The sequence below is a fragment of the Anas acuta genome, chromosome 9, assembly GCF_963932015.1.
Source record: "Anas acuta chromosome 9, bAnaAcu1.1, whole genome shotgun sequence".
Lineage (NCBI taxonomy): Eukaryota > Metazoa > Chordata > Aves > Anseriformes > Anatidae > Anas > Anas acuta.
This window is the reverse complement of record NC_088987.1, coordinates 14,247,171-14,268,257: the sequence shown is the minus strand read 5'-3', so window position 1 is coordinate 14,268,257 and position 21,087 is coordinate 14,247,171. Positions and strand designations below refer to the sequence as shown.

General features: G+C 41.9%; 2 protein-coding genes across 3 annotated transcripts in view; one reads left to right on the top strand and one right to left on the bottom strand.

Moving 5' to 3' along the window:
- PLEKHB2 (pleckstrin homology domain containing B2) overlaps positions 1–21,087 on the bottom strand; it is a 367,257-nt gene that overhangs the window by 8,359 nt on the left and 337,811 nt on the right. Inside the window, exons 1-3 of one of the 2 annotated variants that reach the window (XM_068692917.1) lie at positions 3,922–4,073; positions 1,197–1,295; positions 469–621 (exon numbers count right to left, since the gene is read on the bottom strand). In XM_068692917.1, the coding sequence (XP_068549018.1) occupies positions 469–621; positions 1,197–1,233 (190 nt within the window). In that variant the 5' untranslated portion in view covers positions 1,234–1,295; positions 3,922–4,073. Of the gene's footprint in view, positions 1–468; positions 622–1,196; positions 1,298–3,921; positions 4,074–21,087 lie in introns of those variants that run through there. The other variant, XM_068692918.1, reaches the window with a different exon arrangement.
- The window catches only part of FAM168B (family with sequence similarity 168 member B), a 67,198-nt gene that overhangs the window by 20,162 nt on the left and 25,949 nt on the right, over positions 1–21,087 (top strand). The gene's annotated exons all lie outside the window — the stretch shown is intronic.

The following is a 21,087-nucleotide window of genomic DNA, read 5'->3' as shown; positions in this document are numbered from 1 at the left end:
CAAGTGTCTTATAGCAGAACCAATCTGTACCCAGCAGTAAACGCTCTCCAACACTTGTGTCCTTCAGTGATGCAGCATCAAGTGGAGTACTAACAAATGCTAGAAGTGAACTTAGTAATGCTTAAAGAAAAAATCTGCTGAGGTTTCCCATTTTGAGTCCTGCCTCTCCCTCCAGGCAGCACCATAACTTCACCAGTAGCACTCTATGATTAGACACAAAAGTCTTCTGCAAATATCCTGTTCGTATCCTGTTCCACAGTCATAGAAGGAAGTAGCAAACACTCATGGTGACACCATGCCATGGACATCTACAAGGGAATTTCATAGCTGGGGAGTTCTTGTGGTTGTTTTTTTCTTTGACAGCAAGGCTTCACACTTCATGGGCATGTTTACTTCTGATCAAGTGGTACTATAACTGCAGGCACTGAAGCTGAAAAGAATCTCAAATCCTGAAGATTTCACTCTTACCTCGACATTCATTCCCCACTCTGAGGTTGATGCAATGGATTCGCATGTGGATTTTATCTTCTATATCATGACGATTCTGATCATCATAGAATATTAAACGGCCATCAGACCATAGGTCAAACCAGTTCTTCTTCCAGCGCCGTAAAATAGTACCTTTAAAATAAGATAGTCACTTTTGAGGGCACATACTAGAGAGTATTTGTGTCCTAGATTTAATAAAAATAAAGATATCCTTCCCAGCTGCCCCAGTGGACAAAGGCACTCTTAGGCTCCAGGCAAAATCCTGTCCTACAACATCCCTGTATCCCTGTTTTAGAACATTACAAAATTGTTTTCCATATTTTATCTACTACTCTGTCACAACAGAGTATATTTTAAGGGCTATGACTTGGTGCTTTAGTTCTAATTTGCTGCAAGAACAAGCAGAGGGCATGACTAATTGAAGACATGAATGTAAGGTGTCAGGTAAAGTTTCCAAGCATCCACTTATCTAGCATTAATTACAGAGCAGCATCTGAAGCTGAAGGCCAATCAGATACCTCTGATGTAGTATATAGTTTCCTACTAGTATACCCAAAAGGGCACATGGATATGCTGTTATGGCAGGCCACTTAGTGGAGTGTCCTATAGTTTAAGAAAGACAAACAAACAAACCCACAGACCTAGCGACTGTTTTTAAGAAATTAGTCAGAGGGGGGAGAAGAGGAGGTAAGAGGCCCATGACTTACTTTGCCGGAACAGCCAGCCACTCTTCACAAATGCCATTGTTACTTTATCCAGTGGACAGAAGAGGAAGATGGGGGTGAGCAGTCAGTATTTCACAATACCTGAGAAAGAGGCATGTCATGTTAGAATATCATGGTTTACTCCACTAGTATTGCAGACAGAGAAGGTAGATCTCTACTGAAGATATTTACCAAGACCTAACTAGTATTCTAGGACTCATCAAGTGGAACAAATGTGTGACTGTAGCAATCCAGTGAGACTATCAGAGGCCACTCTTAAGTTTAACTGGAAATGCACAAGTTTACGATTACAGCTGTTGCGACTTGGAGAAGAGTCAGACTGGTGACTGCTGCCTGACTCACCATCACCAGTTGCTTTCAAAATTGTTCCCTTGACCTGCTCTCCCTTTACTCTGCAGTGTCAAGTGACCAAGCAAACTCACTTCCTCCATCCTTTTCTCCCTCCTTTTTTCTGAACTTCCTTTTCCTTTTTTTTTTTTTTTATTCACTGACTGGAAGTTTCACCTAAACAAAAGCTGACACTGTTTAAACAGGAAGGAGAAAGCTGATTTTATGATGTATGTCCTACCAGAAAAGGAATGGCTGAAAGTGGAGGAGAAAGGAGGAAGGAAAGAGAGTTTTGTTATCTTTTCATAAATATAATGTTAGTAAGCATCTGCTTATTCTCTGATAGATGTATATATGCAATCTATTGTGTATTACTTGTACTGTGTCCATTTCACAGTTGCCCTTACTGGGCAAATATTGTAGCATACAACTAAAGATTATAGCTATCAGGACTTCATACTGAAAGAACGCCACATCCAGCACAGGCTTGGGTGTGACAAGTAAGAACCATGCGCAGATGAAGTTTAAACTCCAAGACAAACTTTAGAAGGCTTTTGTATTTGCTTGCTGGGAAAACAAATATTTAGCTGACAGCTCAAGGAAAGAGAGCATGAAACTCCTATCCTATTTTAATCCTGGTCACCAACCAGGTCCTGCTTTGAGGTACAAGCATCCTGTTGTCACTGGGCTACAGAGGGAGGGGAGACCTCATCATGGTCTACAGCTTCCTCACAAGAAGGAGTGGAGGAGCAGGTGCCAATCTATTCCCTTTAGTGACCAGCGATAGCACCCAAGGGAATGGTGTCAAGCTGTGATAGGGGAGGTTCAGGCTGGACATCAGGAAGAGGTACCTCACTGAGAGGGTGGTCATGGACTGGAACAGGCTTCCTAGGGACACAGTCACAGCACCAAGCCTGTCAAAGTTTAAGAAGTGTTTGGACTGTGCTCTCACTCATATGGTCTGAATTTTTGGGTAGACCTGTGTGGAGCCAGGAGTTGGACTCGTTGATCCTGGTGGGTCCCTTCCAACTAGGGATAACACTATTAAAACACCATAGAATCATAGGAAAGAGCCAATGAAGAACTTGCATGACCTCCTGTTCTGCTGCAAGCATGAGAGTAGGCCACTGAGTGTTTGTAGCTGCCTTTAAACCTAGTAACCTAGTAGTCTGTTACACAACAGCATAATTAGATTTAACTTAGACACATGAAGGGGATGAAATGAAGAAAAAACCCCTCTCTGTGGACAGATCGAGTTTTGCCTGTGATTACTGGATGCCTCACAATCAAAGTCTCGCAGTACAGAATGCCACAGCCAGCTGGGGATACAACAGCAAGAGGCTTCAGCAGCTGTACAGCACTTGCGTGCCATCTCAGAGGCAAGAACGACGTTCTCCCAACACAGAGCTTAAAACTCCTGCTCTGGATAGCGAGCAATGACTCACACAGAACAATCTGTCAGCACTCACGTAGGAGGTGTAAAAACAATTAGATATTCTTCTCTGGTCCTTTTTTAAGCACAAGCACTCACTTAAATCCAACACAGCATTCACGTTCGACCCACATTATGTTTAAAAGAGTATTTCCAGAGCTAGAAGACCACCTGGCAAGATCAGCTGCAACTGTGCCGTGTTTGCTTGTTAAGCCAGCTCAGCACAGAAAGTGGTACTGAAATACTGCTAAATCAGTTCCTTTTGTCACAAACCTCAGAAGTTCCTTGGTGACTGAAATCTAAAAGCAGGAACGCCCTAAGCTGAACACAAGGGTAAACACGGGGAAGGCGTGGGGCTGTTTATTCTCTCCCGCTCCGTGGCAGCGCAGCTTGCCTTCCCTGCACGGCACATCGCGTGGAGCATCCCACGGCTCGCTTCGGCCAACTTCTTCTCAAACCTGGGCAGCTGATGGCAAAAGTGAACTCCAGAACAAACCGAGCGCTCCCTGAGACTTGTGGCTGCCGGAGCGCTTTGGATTAACGCCATCGAGGTAGCAGCAGGCCTGGATGCACGCAGACGGAGGTGTTTGGCCACACAACCCTCAGGGCACAGCCAGGCACCGGGCAGCACCCACAGCCGCTCCCTGCCTCGCTGTTACCGCTCCCAAAGCCCCAGGCCCGGCAGAGCGCTCAGAAGCCGCCCTACAGCTCCTGGCTTTAAAGCAAAGCGACTTGTCCACTTCTGGAACTTTCCGGCTCCGCGCGGGCCGTTTTCTCCCGGTTTCTCCCTGCCGAGAGCCGCGCATCTCGGCCCCGAACCCCTTCACCCCTCAGCGCCGCCCGCCTCGGCCCGCTCCCCGCGGGGCAGCAGCGCCCCGAGCCGCCGCTGGGGGCTGCAGGACCCCCCCCACACCCAGCAGCCGCCCGGAGCGGCCCCCGCCGCCTCACCTCCTGCTGCTGCCGCCACCGCCGCTCCCGGCCGGCCCTGCCTGACGTCAGCCCCGCCGCGCTGCGCCGCCCCGGCACCGCCAGGCCCCGGCCCGGCCCCGCAGCCCTCAGCGGCCGAGCCCGGGCCTGGCCGCTGGGGGCCGGGCGGCGCCTCAGCTTGGGCACAGCGCGGCCCTGCTCGCTCGAAACGCTCTTCCTGGGCTGAAGGAGCACGCACAGTGTCACTACCAAGTTAATTCCACACTTGGGATTTCCGTTTCTAACCCCAAACATTCCAAATTGTTACACTTTAAAAGTAATGTAAACGGCTGGGAGCCAGGTGTAATATTTCTTCTGGATGATGGAGCTTCCTTTCAGAACTTCCCCCAGACTCACCCTGCTAAGACACAAGGGAACGTGGCTCCTATCGTTGCCCCAAGTAGAAGGAAGATAAAGGAGATAAAACCCACATCATTAATGGGTTGGTTTCAGCCAAAAGACTGAATGATACAGAAATAATGTTTGTCATAGATAAAATTTCACTTGGTCTGTCAACAACCTGCTAGAGTTCCTCCCTCCCATCTATGCTCTCTCCTGGAACACAACAGCAATTCTAACAGAATCACACAGAAGGGCTGTGACAGTAATAGCACAGTTTGTGGCTGCCAGCTATCCCATTCTTTGATGTGTCTTTGAAGTACCATAAAAGCAGTAAAGGCAGAAGAGGAGGGATAAAGGTGACTTGCGGAAAATAGACCCCACAATCAGTAAGATTGTACAGTAGCTATGTTTATTCAGCGCTGGGCAGCACAGGGGGTAGTCCCGCCAAAGTCATGTGCACCTGACGCAGCAACTTGCCTTGGTTATATGCAGTAACGAGTTACATATGCATGAAGTTTCACAATATGCCTATACATATTCATAACCTGTCCCTGCTTTGTATTAAAATTAGTTCCAAGGAGTTGTTTCCATAAACTCCTCCCATCTGCACTTATGCAGTGTCTCGTGGTGGTGGTCTTTGGGGGTCATGGGGATGAAGGTTGATGACTCTTCCTTGTCACCACTAGTTGACCTCTTTCTTGTCTTTGCGCAGACTCAATTGCTCCTTGGTTCTTGTCCATCCTCAGGACCAGTTTCTACCAGTTTCTCAGGATAGGCTCACGCTCTTATTAGGAGACTGACCTTGGTAAGGGGCCCAAAGCTTCTTGCTTTAGTTAATTTGCACAATGCACCATAGTTAGCAAAGACCCTTAGCAGCATCCTACTTTAATGCTGTCAGTGCTCTCTCTCTACTTGATAAGATTCTCCTAACTCCCTCTCTCAAAGGGAGATCTTCTACCTATAAATAGAACTGCAGGTTTCAGAACAAATGAGTAAATAAGAGTTGTGTGGAGTAAATTCTGCAGCAAATTCATTTTTGTTCATGTAGGAGGCTTTTCTCTCAGGCTAAAACCATTTGCCTTTAGTTGTTGAAAAAGTATTTCTTTAGAATCTTCTCTTTAGAATCTTTAGACTGGGGGAGTGAGCAGCTTTCTTCCAGAAAGAAAAATACTCCTCTTGAGTTTTTGGGAGCATCAAAAGATCCTATCATTGGTGTGCAGTCACCACGGGACAGCTTCCTTTTTGGTATGTGTTCAGTGTTGGCTGTCCAGTTTTGTCTAAAACTTTGGTTCGATTAGTTTTAAAATAATTTTTAAATTCAGTGAGAAACTATCATGGTGGTTCCAGAATGAATTACCTCTGCAGCCACAGAAGAACGTCAGGAGTTTGTACAGCAGCTGTTTGGAGCCATGTCCTGTGCTGTGTTGACCTTGGAAGCCCAATTAGGGCTATGAACACAGATGCAGGAACCACTAGATCTTCAGTTTGCCAGAAACTTTAGCATATATTGGAAACCCATACGAATATATGTCAGTCTTATCATCCCAGTAAAACCTGAAGTGTTTTGAATTAAACGTGTTGGGTTCTGCATTTGCAGATGAAACTTTCATCAGGGCATTTCTAACTAGCTGTGCTGCAGAGCTGAGGGTCTGAGTCCTTGTACCTAGAGCAAAAGAACTGGAAGATTTAGCTGAATGTTTTGTCTGAATGTGAACAGACAAAAAAGTGTGTCTGCCACTGAGGCATGGAAGTAAAAACTTTGTTGAAATTTTAAGCCTATTCATAATAATCAAAGTTTCAGAGTTACCAAAGCCCTTTTTTCCTAATGCAGTTATTGTCCTGAGTCCAAGAAACCAAGGCTGAAGTTCAGTTTGCCAGCTGTAGTTACAACATACCAGTTAAAATTCTATTGGAAAATTAAATTGCTATATGCCTAAGAAATTGCTGTTCTGAAAAATGTACTTGTAAAAATTGAGCTGTATGGTAGCCTTTGGCATAATGGTTGTCTCTCCGATGTGCATTAAATTTTGAGTGCTACCAACGTAGTTGTTTAAATCTCCACAGTTATTTGAGGGTCTTCATAGATTCTTTATATGCTGCTGAAATTTAAATCTCAGATTTCCTACCTCTGTTCATAAAATGTATTTTAATTCTAAACCAGGCAGAACACACATTTTCATTAAAGTAAAACAAATTAATTTAATTAAAATACAAGCCAGCATTACTAAGTTCTATAATTAATGCAGTTAATGCTACTACAACCAGTAAAGTGCTCAACCAGATTAAAAAAATAATAATAATTAAGAACCAGCATTGCTTGCAAGTTAATGAAATGAAAGATATTAAAAGCAATTAAAAATGTTAAGAAGCTGACCAAACAACCCTATTTGCAGCAGAAAGATCTGCTGCTAGAGAACACTTGAATATGAATCAAAAGAACTAGGACTCCGAATCTGTTATATGGTTATTATTGTTTTTATTAATTTTCCACAACTTAACGAGGAAGTTTGAGGGCAATTTGAAAGGAGGTGTAGGGACTAGGGGAGAAGAGCAGAGCAGAAGATAGGTCCAAAAATAAAGCAAGCTTGATTAAGTCTTTGTAAAACTGCCAACTCTGCAGTTTGTAAATAACATATAAGGTTTCCCTTATGAGAGGGTGATGGAAAAGGACATATTTCTAGTTTTGCAGAAGGTTGTGTTGTCTCAGCTGTGAATATAGTAGTCTCAAACAGAAAGTTAAATTGTAGACTTTGAGAAAAATCTTTATCCAGACTGCCTCAACACACTGACTTCTCTCAGTGGACAGCTCTTAACTTCTACCCTTCCCAGGGGTACGTGGCCTTGCACCCAAGATTAAAATTCCTTGGCACATGATCATTTTACCCGCAAAGGTGAATATGTGGGGAACTGAAGTGAAGGGCACAAATTTTAAGTCTCTTTGGGTTTTGTTCCGCTCAAGTACATGTATGCAACATATGGCATATCCATGCAGCAAAACGTAACATGTAATTGCAAAACATAGTGTATCTGTATAACGTTATCTGGAAAACAGTGTGCTCACAGACTGCTCTAGCTGAATGTGGCTAAGAATAAGGACACAGCAGTGCAGACTGTAGGACATGCTAGCAGCCATGCTTCCAGGGATCATGGAAGCATATCGTGATTGCAGACACACAAGGAAAGGCACTTGTGCACTTGTCTTCCCAGTTCTCATTGCCCTTGGGAGTTTTGGTTTGCTAAGGGTGATATGCAACGCAACCATCCGCTGCATCGATAGAAAAGATTTGCATTTTCAAAGCAATTCCAGAACTTGAATTCAAGACATGCCTAGGAAAATCTGTGGGGCCAAGGCTTCAGAGGTGAGAAAAGCCTAATTTGCTTTTGAAAATGGGACTCACTTTTAAGCAGGACAATGCCTAACTGCCTCCTCTAGTATATTGACAGCTTGCTCAACTGCATGAGAAGACTGTGATGAAGGTAGGGAATACTCCTTTTTGATCCATAACTGAAAACATGCCTGCCTTCTTGCCTTCCTCTGGCCTGTGGTTTGTGGCACTGCAGACACCTCCGTATGCTTCCCAAATACAACGATCTCTTCAGAAACTTAGTCTAGAGGAAACAGTAGGGCAAGTTACATGCAAATAAGATGTTGCCTGCAGCTTCATGGTGCTGAGGCCAGTGTAGCCTGCCAGGCAGCAGATTGCAGAGTGCACTGCGAACAGCAGAGAAACAAAAAGCCTGGCCGAAAGCTGAGGAACTTTCTGGGTGAGACTGTGGGATTTCATTGTCAGCTTCTATTGTTTGGATTTGATCAAAAACAAACCAGTCGAGAAAGACCACAGGCTTATCAGACATCCCTGCAGGTCACACCACTAGAGAGCCATTTCACCATTAGTGAACTGCCTGCTTGGATTTTGCTTTTATTTGTAGGCAGTTTTTAAAAGCACAGAATCACCAGAGGTGGTCTAGGGCCTTTGCAACTTGCAAAAAGCAAAACAAAACAAAAAACCCTGTCTCATTGCAGCCATTCCAAAGAGGAAGAGAGAAAACAATTTCTACAACACATCTTTGATTTCCACTAATAACTGTGTTTGGACCTGAGAGGCAGCTGGTGTCAGTGGGAGTTTTTCCTCTGAATTACTTTGGCTCTGGCTCTCACCTTTACTTGACATTGGCTGTACTGTTCCATTAGCATTTAAAGATAGCTCTCACAGAGAGGATTTACACAGACATGGCAAGAGAAGAAGGAAAGACTGAAATAATTACACTCCATTTTCATAGAAGAGATTAAAGCACAAGGCAGGGACAGTAAGTCTCAAATACAGTCACACTGAAAGTCTGTGCCAATGTGCAGAAGTTGATGTACACCTCCTGGTGCCAAGTCAACATATGCTTACATTCCCTGGTCAGGCTGCCCAGTGGCTACCACCATAGTTGCTCCTGGTCTATATTCTAGTCTGTCAATACTTAAAGCTAGGTATAGAAGCTTCTGTTACGTGTTGCTTGTTACTGAAGATTAGGACATCGGTCAAGAGTCAACTTTGGAATAACTGTTGGTGAGGGAGCATCTTCTTTGCCAAACTTTATTCTTGAATCTCATTGGAATGGCAAATGTACAAGTCTGTTTCCTCCTTTTGCTCTGAAGACCCTGTTCTGTGCTGGCTTAAATTCATGTTGAACCTTTCCTGTTAAACCTAGCCTGCTCAACAGTGGAATCAGTGAAGATCGTCATGTTTTCAGGAGGTTTTGTCATAGATCCCGTGCTTTTTTGCCTTCCCTTCCAGGAGTCAGAGGTTTAAGCACGTCGTCACCAAGTGCAGAATGGTGATTGGTTGTTTCTTGGGAGTTATCGTGCTGTGTACTAGCTACGCTGAAATGTGTAGGAAGTGTTCATGCTTGACTTCTGCTTTTTATAGCAAACAACTCCAATAACAGCATCTCCCAGAAGCCTCTGCATGCCTTTTTATTAAGCAACAGGAGCTCTGGCTAAGGGTAAAGCTTCTTGACTGACAGTGCTTTATTCTGCAGCTCAGCTTTGTCATACAGTCCTGAGGTATTCTGGTTTTCTCCAAGTGAAAACAGAAAATCTGACAGCTACTTTCCAGAAACTGCCCTAAAAGAAGGCCAGGGCATTATACACAGCCAAACCCAGGTACTCTGAATTCTCTGCTAAGAAATGTTTCTGCCAAGTATACCCCACTGAGATCTGACCGACTTGCAGCAGTAGAGCACCACACAGGGTAGTGTCATTTGCTGTTGCTCAAACAAGCCAGAAGCAAAATATCTCTCAGCAAAACAAAGAGAAGGCTAGCATGGAAATGTGCCTCAGAAATGCCTCTCTTCATCTACTGCTTTGTATTAATTCTCCTTTTCAAACCTCCACTCTTCCATATAACCTGTGGACCCAGATTTTTATTATATCCTGTGTTTACTGTTCTGCACCTCCTGACATTTTTTCTCACAACACCAAAACTACTTTAAATTACTCAGTTCTCCTCTGTCAAAATTTCTTTCTCTTTTACAACTCTGTGAGTTAGGACAGGACCTATGAGCAGTGTGATCGAGTTGAAGGTCAGACACAGACATTGAAGCAGAAACATTTTAGGCCTGGAAGAGGAGGAACAGAGAACGAAGCATAGCATCAGCATCCAACTTGTAGAAGAAAAAGGAGGTGGGCACCTCAGAAAATATGCAGGAAAATCTACTCTAAGCACAACTCTCTAGATGGTATATCAGCCTGAAATAGTTCAAGTATGAATCTTATTGGCATGCAGAGTATTTTCCTTCCAGCCTGTACCTAGGTTTTCCTGTTGTAGAAAGGCTGCAAAAGATAGAAATGTATGCCTAGACAATGTTAAGAAACATCCCTTTTATCCCTTGCTGCTAACATGGTAACACACCAGTGCTACAGGGTCTGGCAGCCTGAACTTTGCCAAGATAGTCATAATGAACTTGAGTCAGGGCAAAAGTTTTCTTTCTTTTTGTTTCCTTACTGTGTTGGGTCTGGAAGTGTTTGCAGGTTGTTACAAAAGACCAGCAGAATGAAAATTGTAAATATTTTTATTTCAAGCACTGAAGGTATTTTTCTTATGTTAATATGTTGGGCCAGCACTGGAAGAAACCGCCCTTAATTAGAATGTTGTGAAAAATGCTAAGGCAATGCCGATCTGTGCAGTAACTGACAAACCTACAGAGGATAAAGATCTCCATACTGTATGTTCTTTGCATATACAGAAGCTTAACAGACAATTACTCGACAATTTCTATATACCTTGCAGAAAGCATTCACCAGAAACCAGTGATGGGAACAATCAAAGTCCAGGCATGGAGCCAGCGTGCAACTGATTTTTACAGTGTGTGGATCGATTGCTGAAAACCTCATCTCTATGAAAAAGGCTTCAGAGCAGACAGTAAGGGCTCTTTACATTACTTGACCCATGATCTAACAGCAAAGCAGAAATTGAAAGTTCTGTTGTTGTTTGTATCACAGTAATTACAGAGGCTTGGGCATTCTTGTGCACTGTATGTATGGCAACTGAGACAGCCTTCCCTCACTAACTTACCATTTAAAATATATGGTACAAGAAGAGCGAATACAACCCATCTCGGAGACTGATTTACCAGATCAGGCGCTGTTTATTTACTTAGAACAGACTGATAAATTGGCTCCAAAGCAGAAATCTATTTTTCAAAACCATTCAAGCAAGAACAATAGATAAAGTGATTTCAAGGATTGGGGTTTCACTGCAGTTATATTGCCAACTGTGCTTGTGTTTCAAGGTACATCATCTGGCTTGCAATTCTGCAATAGCATTCAGTAAATATCCATGTCTGCAAAGAAATTAATTTAGCCAAAGACATAAGAGTTAAGGCTGATTTTGCAAACGTTGTTTCCTCAAGTAAGTGTCTGAAAAAGCTACAGACCTTCTGATAAATGTAACATCTGTGGGATGTGAATTCTTCTTGCTATGTTTTGTGTAGTACTAGGTTACACAATGGGCTTTAGTCTCAGCCAGGCCCTACTATACGTAAGAAAAAGAATAATTGTAGAATAGGGACTTAGAAAGTTGAAGGCATATCAAGATAGTTCATGTTCCATCAGAATTAGCACAGTTGAAAATCTAATAATCCTAACTCAGGGTATAAAAGGTGTCACCTGCCCTAACTTCTCTGAAGCTCTATGGTATTTCTGTCTAACCCAATCAAGCTTCAGAATCACAGAATGTTAGGGACTGGAAGGGACTGTGACAGATTAGCTACTCCAATCCCCCTGCCGGAGCAGGAACACCTAGATCGGGTCACACAGGAATGCCATTGGCCTTCTTGTCCACAAGGGCACAGTGCTGGCTCATGGTCACCCTGCTGTCCACCAGGACCCCCAGGTCCCTTTCCCTTCACTGTTCTCCAGCAGGGCAGTCCCCAACTTATACTGCTGTCTGGATTTGTTCTTGCCCAGATGCAGGACTCTACACTTGCCCTCGTTATATATCATTACATGTCCTTCATTACAAATTCATTACAAATTCATTGTCCTTTTCCCTGCTAGACACTGAGCCACAGTAAGATGGTGCCTCCAGTGCTGGCAGAGCCTAAATGGAACCAACCAAGTTATAAAATGTAATAGAATTTCCTGGAAGCTTCCCCAAGGTGTCCTCATTTGTATAGATAGAAGCATGGATTTGCTAACATATTGGGTGGCTAAAGAAGCAGTTAGGAATCAATTTTATAATCTAAGGAATGTGTGGCATCTTCCTTCTTAAATTTTTGAGGAACTTTTCAGATACTTCTATGATACCAATTCATCCCATCAAACTCCAAATACTTCATTTAGGCACTGTGACAGTGATGTAGCTGCTGTAGATTCCCCCTATAATCTCTGGACGACAGACAGTCCTCTCCAGACAGTGCATCCACGCCCCTCAGATCCCAGTCACTCCCTGAGGGTGCTGTTGTCTCTCCATTGAATAAACAGAAACCCTTGAGTGATCCTGCTCCTGATCCAGACATGTAAGGGGCTTGCATCTAAGTGGAAAAAATCTGGATATAAGTTTCTTGCTGTATCTTGAAGTGTTTTGAAAATGTCCGAGAAGACTCCTTACTTGAGGATCACAGAGAGCGCGGCTTCACTCACTCCAAGAAAACATTGGCTTCATCTTGTCTAAACAGTGCCTGTAACCATCACTACAGCTCACCTCAGGCTATTACACAACAGAGGAGTAGTCATTTCTCCAGAGCTCGCCTAAAGCTCTGTTAGCTGTTTCCCTGGGGGAGACAGAAGCGTTTAGAATGACACGCAGTACTCCCAGTAATATTGTACTGCCCTGCAAGAGCACTGAGCTCCACCCCATACATAAATAATGCTGGCCTGATTAAAAAGCATATATACTTTTGAAAAATGCTGGAAGGTATTAGTATTTATATTACCCTTAAAATCTACATAGGCAGGTGACAGCAAGTTCTTTTTCTGTCTCTGAGTCTGCAAACTTCGTTTTGCTGAGTGGGATTCCTGGATAAGAATAATTCCTGGAAACTTCTGTCTTTGAAGGCAGGAAGTTGTCATTGCCAACTTGCGTTGCTAATTGACTCTCATGCTTCTCTTTTGTTTCGGTCCACTGAAGCTCTGTATGCCATTGATGCCCTCACCCCCACCCTCTGTGCTTGGAATGATGAGCAGATGATGACAGGAAGAGCTGTAAGTTAGGCAATCTACAGCAATGCCCTTTCCTTATGAGACAGTAACAAGCATCCCCAACAGTTTACTTAGGAACTTGTCAGTTTTTCTTTATACTTCACTCATGGAGCATGTATGGGAATAAAACACATCCTCTTGACATCTAATACAACCATAACAGAAATACAACGTGGGCATCATGTTGTGCAAATGTTTTTTTTCCAGTTTACCTCAATGCACTTGCCCTTATCAAAACTTCATTGACCTCCTAGGAACCCTTTGCTTTCACACAAAATAGATGCAAAAATGATGCCAAGTTGAAATAGGAGCCCCATTTTTTAATTATGTCAAAAGACTGCCAGCTAGGGAAGAACAGGGTATCTCGTTCCCAGCATCACTCTTTATACCCTGAAGCTGAAGAAAAAAATCATCACTGCTGGAATCATCTCTGCCAGCCTCAGCTGGCAAGGAGCAAGGTACACACTGAAAGGATGGAGACAGTGGCCTAATTATTTTCATGTCAGTGATACACTGAGCAGACTCAGTTTACCAGGGAATAAACAGAGCTTTCAAGGGGTTGGGGACAGCTGAGGAGAATGCTCTTTTGATATAAATCTTCCAGCACTCTTGTCACATGCATAAGCGCTATGAAAGCAGCATGTATATGGACGCTGGTTGCTGCAGCTCAGAATACATTACTGATCTCTTTACAAACTCAGTTTCACAGAAAGAATAGGTCCAGTGTAACAAAGCCCATCTTGCCTCACTTGCACAGAGAAGGGTTCTCACTCTCAGAGCTGTCATGGTGAGGTACTGTTAGTGCAAGCCAGTAATACTTCAAAAATGCCTGACACCACTTATCTGTACAGAAAACTTGTAGAAATACAACCCTCAGAGCCTGTGCAGTCTACAAATATGTGCTTATTAGTAACTTGTCCTTATGTGCCATGGACATGTTTGAAAGTAATTGTGTAGGTGGATAGCTGATTATTTTGTTTCCAGATTTCGGTTCACTTTAAGACCTGCACCCACTTTAGGCTCTGCTTCATATAGGCTGCTGCTCAGCAGAGTGCACAGCAGCTGCAGCACCAGCATTCACTCTCTGTCCTTGGTGTCTGTGTCAGGTTGTACACCAGCTACAGTCTGCTGGGAGCCAGCTGGCTCCCGGGGCACGCAGACGTGGGCACAGCAGTGCAAGTGCAGCTGGCTGCACTCATGTGGCTCCGGGAACAGGAGCTGGATTGAAGCATGAACCAAGAGCAGTGTCTGTTGTGAGGATCCCACTTTTGAGGGTTTTGTTTCGTTTAATTCTTAATCTTTGCTACTGTAAGTTACTAAACAAGTAAACTAAAGTAAACTAAAAGTTGTAGTAAAATAAATTTTAGTAAGTAAACTAAAATTTTATTAGAGACAGGCAGAGACACTATTTACTACAGACAAAGCAATTACAGTAGGGCAAATAAAGAGTCATCTAACCCAGAATTCAATTTATGGACATAAGGTACTAGTTTCATACCAAGACCAGTTTACAAAATCTAGTTACTTCAGAAACAAAACTAGCATCAAGGAGACATGAAGGATTAAGAATCAAGGTCCCCAGAGCAAGCAGAACATCCTTGTAATCACACTGCATGTCCAGCTGTGCAAGCTATGAGAGCACCCAGCATTTGGAAAAAAAAAAAAAGAAAAAAAGAAAAAAAAAAAAGTGTGAAGGATTACTTCATTTTGCAGAAGTAATTGTCAAAAACCAGCAGTGTGTAAATAACCAGGGTGAGCAGGGAATAACAGCATTGCATACGCCAGGGGTTTAGAAAAACATGAAAACTTTGGGTTAATGTACAAGCCTTCTTGTTGCTAGTTGCAGACTTGACACATTAGCTATTCACATGAAGCTTCTGAAAAAGTAGTAATGTTCTTATCGTGAAAACATGACATATTTTGCTTGGTAGAATGAACTATGTTCTAGGTACTCCTTCGACTCCTTAGATCCAGAGCTGTAGGAAGAGCTTCTGTTTAAGATTTTTAATACATCTGCTAGCTAACTCAGAAACTCAGTAAATACAAAATCCAGGGCACCAGAAGATTTGAAATATTCCTAATTTTATGTGGTGGCTTAACATCAAGTATGAGAGAACACAGACAAAACCACAGCTTATATCAAGATGAGCAATACGGTATTTTTATTTCATTAATGCCTTGTGGATCAGTCTCAGCGAAGTGTCGCTCTGCTGCTCCATGAAATAGAGCCACAAAGCAGAATAGCATATTGTAAATGAAGGCATCAACTAAGGAATATATTTTCCTGTGGTGGAGGGCTATGAAACATGAGGGGTTTCTTTAAATGTAGCCTAACTTCATCATAAAAATGTTTTCTGGCTTTTTTAATGAGGGAGGTAGCCACAACAGGATTTCTCAATGTGCAGCATTGGGGTAATGTAAAATAGCCCTATTGAATGGAGTTTCACTATCAAGTACTTCCCTGGATATTACTCAACAGTAAGAGAAAAGCAATTTATGAAGGGGAGGGGGGAAGGCATGTTTACCTAGTAGAAGTTTCATCCAGATTGGATAGCATGAGAATGGTAATTGAAAATGAGGGGGAGGCCACTGGTTTGGTAGGTCAGGCTTTGCAATGAAAAGTGACGTGTTCAATACTGTCCAAACCAGGCATAGGTAAACTCCATTTTCCCATACTTACTTGCATCATGTGGTCAGCCTTGTGGGTAATAGCTAATTAACCATTAAATAATCGACTTGCTGTTGGGATCGGTGACAGAGGATTGTTACGAACAGGGTTTGTCACAGACAAATCGTGTGGCAGGAGGCCTGGCAGCAGAGGGGACTAGGAACGTTTTAGGTATAGGCTTGACAGAGATTGAAGACAGGGAAGCGCAATTTTAATAATTTTTAGTGAGTGTAGAGTTCTCCTACTTCTAATAAAGTTCTGACAGTAGCTCTTGAAGAAACTAATTCCCCGTAGGTTCTTATTATCACGTAAGTGTCAGCACTTGGCTGGATTACTTCAACTTTCCAAGCAGAATATATTGATAGGCAAACAGAAACCACTGATGAGCATTACCACAGAGGAGGTGAAAAGAGCACTGGATGCTCACATTTTCTTTAAAATGTCATGGAAATGTCTGTCAGATAATTATCACTTTTCTGCAATAACTCCTCAAGCCTTTCGTCTCTGTCATTATAGGCACTTGGACTAGGAACTGTCAAGCTGAGTTTATTAATCTTAGTGGATGTTTCTGCTTTAAAGTGCTTCAAATGTGGATTTTAGTGAGACAGGTATCTATCAGAGCAGAAGTGCAGCATCATTACCATTTGAAAGTGTCTCAGTGTTGTTAATTTTAATAATTTTAAACTACTTCAAAAATGCTGTTAAAAGTGACAATGCTGAATGGCATTCAGCTGTCACATGGTACAGCTTTTCAAAAAGAGCTTGTGTCCCAAAAGAAGAAAACTACCAACTTCAGGATTTTTGCAAATTGTGTTTCTTTCCATATAGCCGTAACAACACTTCTTTCTGATTAAATAGTTGGGAATTGCAGCTGATGTAAACTGGACTATGTATGTCTATATAAAATGAACTCCTGGCTTATGAGCTGGTGTATATAAAGAAAGAACAAGCTTATTGCATAAAAGAAGAGTACCATCACAGACTTTTAAACACTCATCCTAAAGATTCAGTGTAGAACCACGTGCCAGCAGCTCCTGGCCTGCTGCCTGCACTTCTTTCAATGCAGGAGTTGGTGGGACAAGGGAAACCGGTGTTCAGCTTCCAGACCCAGAGATGAGTTTGAGCTCAAAGAGCCACGATTTTTACTGCATTCACAGCCAGGCTAGAATCAGGATTTTAATCACATTTTTAATGGAACTTAAAACCTATAGTGGCATGAGGTTTCATGCATTGACCACCAAGCCTTTGTGCTTGGAATGTGCCAGCCCAATAGTGCCGAGGTACCTGGCAAATGCTGGGGATCCAACAGGACATCGACAGGTGTAGCATGTGTGTCTGCTACGGACCCTTCTGTGGCTATGATCGTCTGTCCCAGAAGGGTTTTTCAGCACCAGAACGATTCACAGAAGACAGTCAGATGGTACCATCTGTGTAGTCTTCTGATTTTCAGCCATAGAGCTGGCTACAGTGGCACTGGATGCACATAGGAATAACTTGTTCTGTTTATGTTGCCAACTGATTCACGTTGAAAATTGTCCTAAAAATTTTCAGGGCCCGTGGTCAACTCCCTGCCTCTTTTGTGGTGCTCAGGAAGCTTGTTTTGATGGAAATGAGTCACATCCTTAGAGCATGCTTCGCTCGTTATATTGCCATAGCTGAAACAGAAGGAAAAAAATGTACATGGGGAGAATTACCAAGCCAAATGCTTAGAAGTGACACAAAATAACTGGAAGCAAACTTAGAAGAAAAAATGTTTAATAGTCACCATTTCAGCAAGTAGCACAGGAAAAATAATAAATTGGACTGTGCTATGATTCTTAACAACATCTGCATCCCTTATCCTATCCATAGCTTCACTTGGTTGGATTTTTGAAACTTTGCATAGTATCTAACAATACGGTAAAACAAACTGATAATTCTTTAGGTGAGGCAATTATTCAGCTACCAGAGGAATGTCGGCTTTTGTTTCTCCCCCCCAGTAAGGGTTGTTTCAAGATGAAGGTAAACTGGCTTTTTATTTTCCATCCCAAGTTTCCATGGAAACAGCATGTAATCATGATACTTGTAAGCAGCAACTACCCATTCAACTTCACACAATATTCAGCTACTTCGAACATTTTTGCCACAATTTTGACATCCCTGAAATGTCCAACAATTGTTTTCTTACATTTTTACTACCAGCGCACACAGTTATTTGGGGATCTGTTCATGAAACGTTCAGTGATGTAGCAGCACTGTAATATGTGTGTGTCTATGTGTGTATTGTGTGTGTATGTGCAGACACACACACATGCACATCATATATTTATGATGAACATCCTCTGGCACATCCCAATATAAATCTTTATTTTACAACTTATGAGTGAATGCCATTCAGGCAAATTTCCATTTCAGAGATTTCTCTCGTGCTGATAATTTTAAGTTTCAGTCTAAGTTTTTCTTCAATTGTAGCCAAGAAGGTGGCTGTGGAAGAAATGAATATTTTGTCTTCACGGAGAAGATTCTTAAAGCTGTTTCACTGGAAAACACTGGAACATTTATTCTGTAGAGTACATGGAGCAGTGCCTTGCTGTCACAGAAATGGCTTTTTGCTGTCCTACTATTAACTCAAATTTGGCCAAGCTTTAATCCTTTGAAAATTTTCAGCTTTTGAATACTCAGTCTTGCCTTACTAAAATTCCTGGCTTGAATATGCTAACATTTCCATCCGCACAAAGCATTATTTAGTCCATGAGAACTTGTACACGCTGCCTGGCTGCACGTGCACCATCCCCAAGTGACGGAGTATACATCAGCCTAGAGCTCCAGATCTGAACAGCACATGGTCCCCAACTGCCTTTGCTTGGGTCCCGTGTAGACTGGAGACAAGAACTGAAAGCAGAAGGAGAGAAAGAGAGACTCGCACATATGGCTAGCATTAAACAGGTACACAAAGGCTTTGCAGAGTAAGGATGCATTGCATGGTTTTAACAAAACTATTTTCCCAAATCTCCCAAATGGCATACCTTGCAAAATTAGTCAATCCTCTTCTATTTCCATCCATCCTACCCACCTTACATACCCAGAACATCTTCATCTGGAGTTATAAATCCAGAATATAGCTTTTGGTTGACCTGAGTGCGTGGTCAATATTGGAATACTGTCAGTTGTTGTCTGTTAGAAAAACCTGGGACTGGAGTAGGGTATTACTTTGATATAGCCCTTTTGATTTACAAAGAATATAAATAGGTCCTTTTCCTTGAACATAATAGAAATTAAGCAAAGCCAGTTGCTTTACACATACATCTGGTTTCTTTCAGTTAGCCCTTGGCCAGGCAGGGTCATTCTGGTCATGATCCCAAAGCTGGTCCTGACTGCCTCGTTAGCTTTCTTTGGGTCGTCTGTCAAATCCTCTGGTGTTCTTGCTGTCCTGGAGAGGCACGCACATTGCGATCAGTGTCAGCCTGCCTACTGCTGCCCGTGCATGCAGCTGTCAGTGAAATCCCCTCACCCACACAGCCTGGATTGCTGAGCACCGCTGTCTGCAGACTGTATTTTATGTAGTGGCTCTTTCACCATTATGTTCGATAAAGAAATGAAAAGTCTTTTCCATTTTCCACAGTCTATCCATTAAAGAAATATATGTTTCCTACATTTATTCTGCATAAACGTCAACTGTTTATAACCATGGATTCCAGAAAGCAGCCCTCGCTAGCCAGGAATAATTTTTAAGCAAAAGAAAAAATACCAACAGAAAAATCACCAAAGTTAAACACTTACCTTGTGCAAAAATGAATGCACCGTTAACAAGAATTGCTAGCATCAGATGTGTTTAAAATATACATAAAACATGGGAATAGCAGACAAGTATTCACATTTTCTTTTATCCTTCCAAATTCTAGAAAAAAAAATCCTAATACTTGCAGACATACTCTTGCACTAAAACAAACATGTTTTAGTGATTTCTGTAAAAGTACTGTTATATGGTTTTATGTAGGTTGGAGCATGGGCAAAGCTAGCTCACATCTGCCTGCAAAAGGCTGCATAGACTCCAGCAATTGACTTCTTGCTGCTCAATGCTTGCTTGCTCTGAATAGTACATAGAAGCTTAAAATTTGCCTCCATTTAGTGGAAAAGAAATGTAACCAGTAGAGTAAGGATTTCACCTCGTGGGTTTATATTTATCTGTGTAGTAACAGAATAGAGTTGAGCTGATTTGTGACGCCTTGATATTTAAACACATTTCAAATTCTGTTTTAATTTCATGCTAGTCTTTAATACTGTAATTCCTAGCTTTCAGACTTTTGTTTTGAATTAATATCAAGATTTTATCATGTTTTCTGTTGCATGCTTTCAGTTCCTACTGCAACGGAGATAGTGTTTAGTCTGGTTATTTAATTACATATATTAATTACTTTTATCGGATTATGCTTTGGAATTAAGAGCCAAGTTGAATGCCTTTCAAAAAACAAACATGTAAATCATGGAGAGGGAAGAGCTGAGGCATAGCGTACTTTCCTTATGCTAGCTACGCATAAAGTAGGCATGCACCAAGTGAAAATACTTCTGATGCTCATAAAACAGAATCAAAAGCAATGGTTCTGCTGAATAATGCATCTTTCATTTCTGAGTTTGAGTTAAAGCTCTGCTACAGCTGGTGTCCACATGGATTATTTTTCTCAGAGGCTTTTGTGTACCTGATAAAAGTACCTATGATGGGCTTTGTCATTATGGAAATGGATGTGTTCTATACAGAAACCTCAAGTAATTAAAATCCCATAAAAAGGGAAGAAAAACTGTACTATTGAGAAAGGGAGAAAATCAGGAAAAATGTCATTCTGATATATTTTTATGTCCTTTATGCATCAGCAGGGTTCTGGCAAATGCCCTTAGAAAATCAGAACATGTTTACACATTTATTCATCCACATACCACACATTCAGTGGTGTTTGGTACCCAAAGCATTTAGTCAAAAAATACACTTTTGAAGCCTTTTAATAATAGAGAAAGTTCTAAAGCCTTCAGAGATGACATTTTGATCTCATGGAACAATAACCAAAAAAAAAAAAAAGGAGCATGAGAAGAGCTTCCGAATGGTGTTGAAAGGAGTAGGAATGTAAGAAGCCAAAAATAAGAAATGATCACAAATAATTATATAGTATTTATTGGTCTCACTGAAGGCAATCAAAACTACTTTTCAGTCATTAAATCTTCTTTTCCGTCAACATTTTTTTCCTTACAGGCTTATATGCAACTCTTCTGAACAATATAGACAAGCTGTTAAGATATATCCTGAATTAACAGGACTCTCCACACATCTCCACCAAAAAGTTGCATGCTAGAATGTTTTGTTTCCTTTGGAATTTCTGTCTTGGGCATATGAATCACAGACAATACAATTCAAAAGAATTGGAAAAAAGAAAAAAAAAAAAAAAAACAACAAAGTATTAAGAAGACAGTAAATAACCAG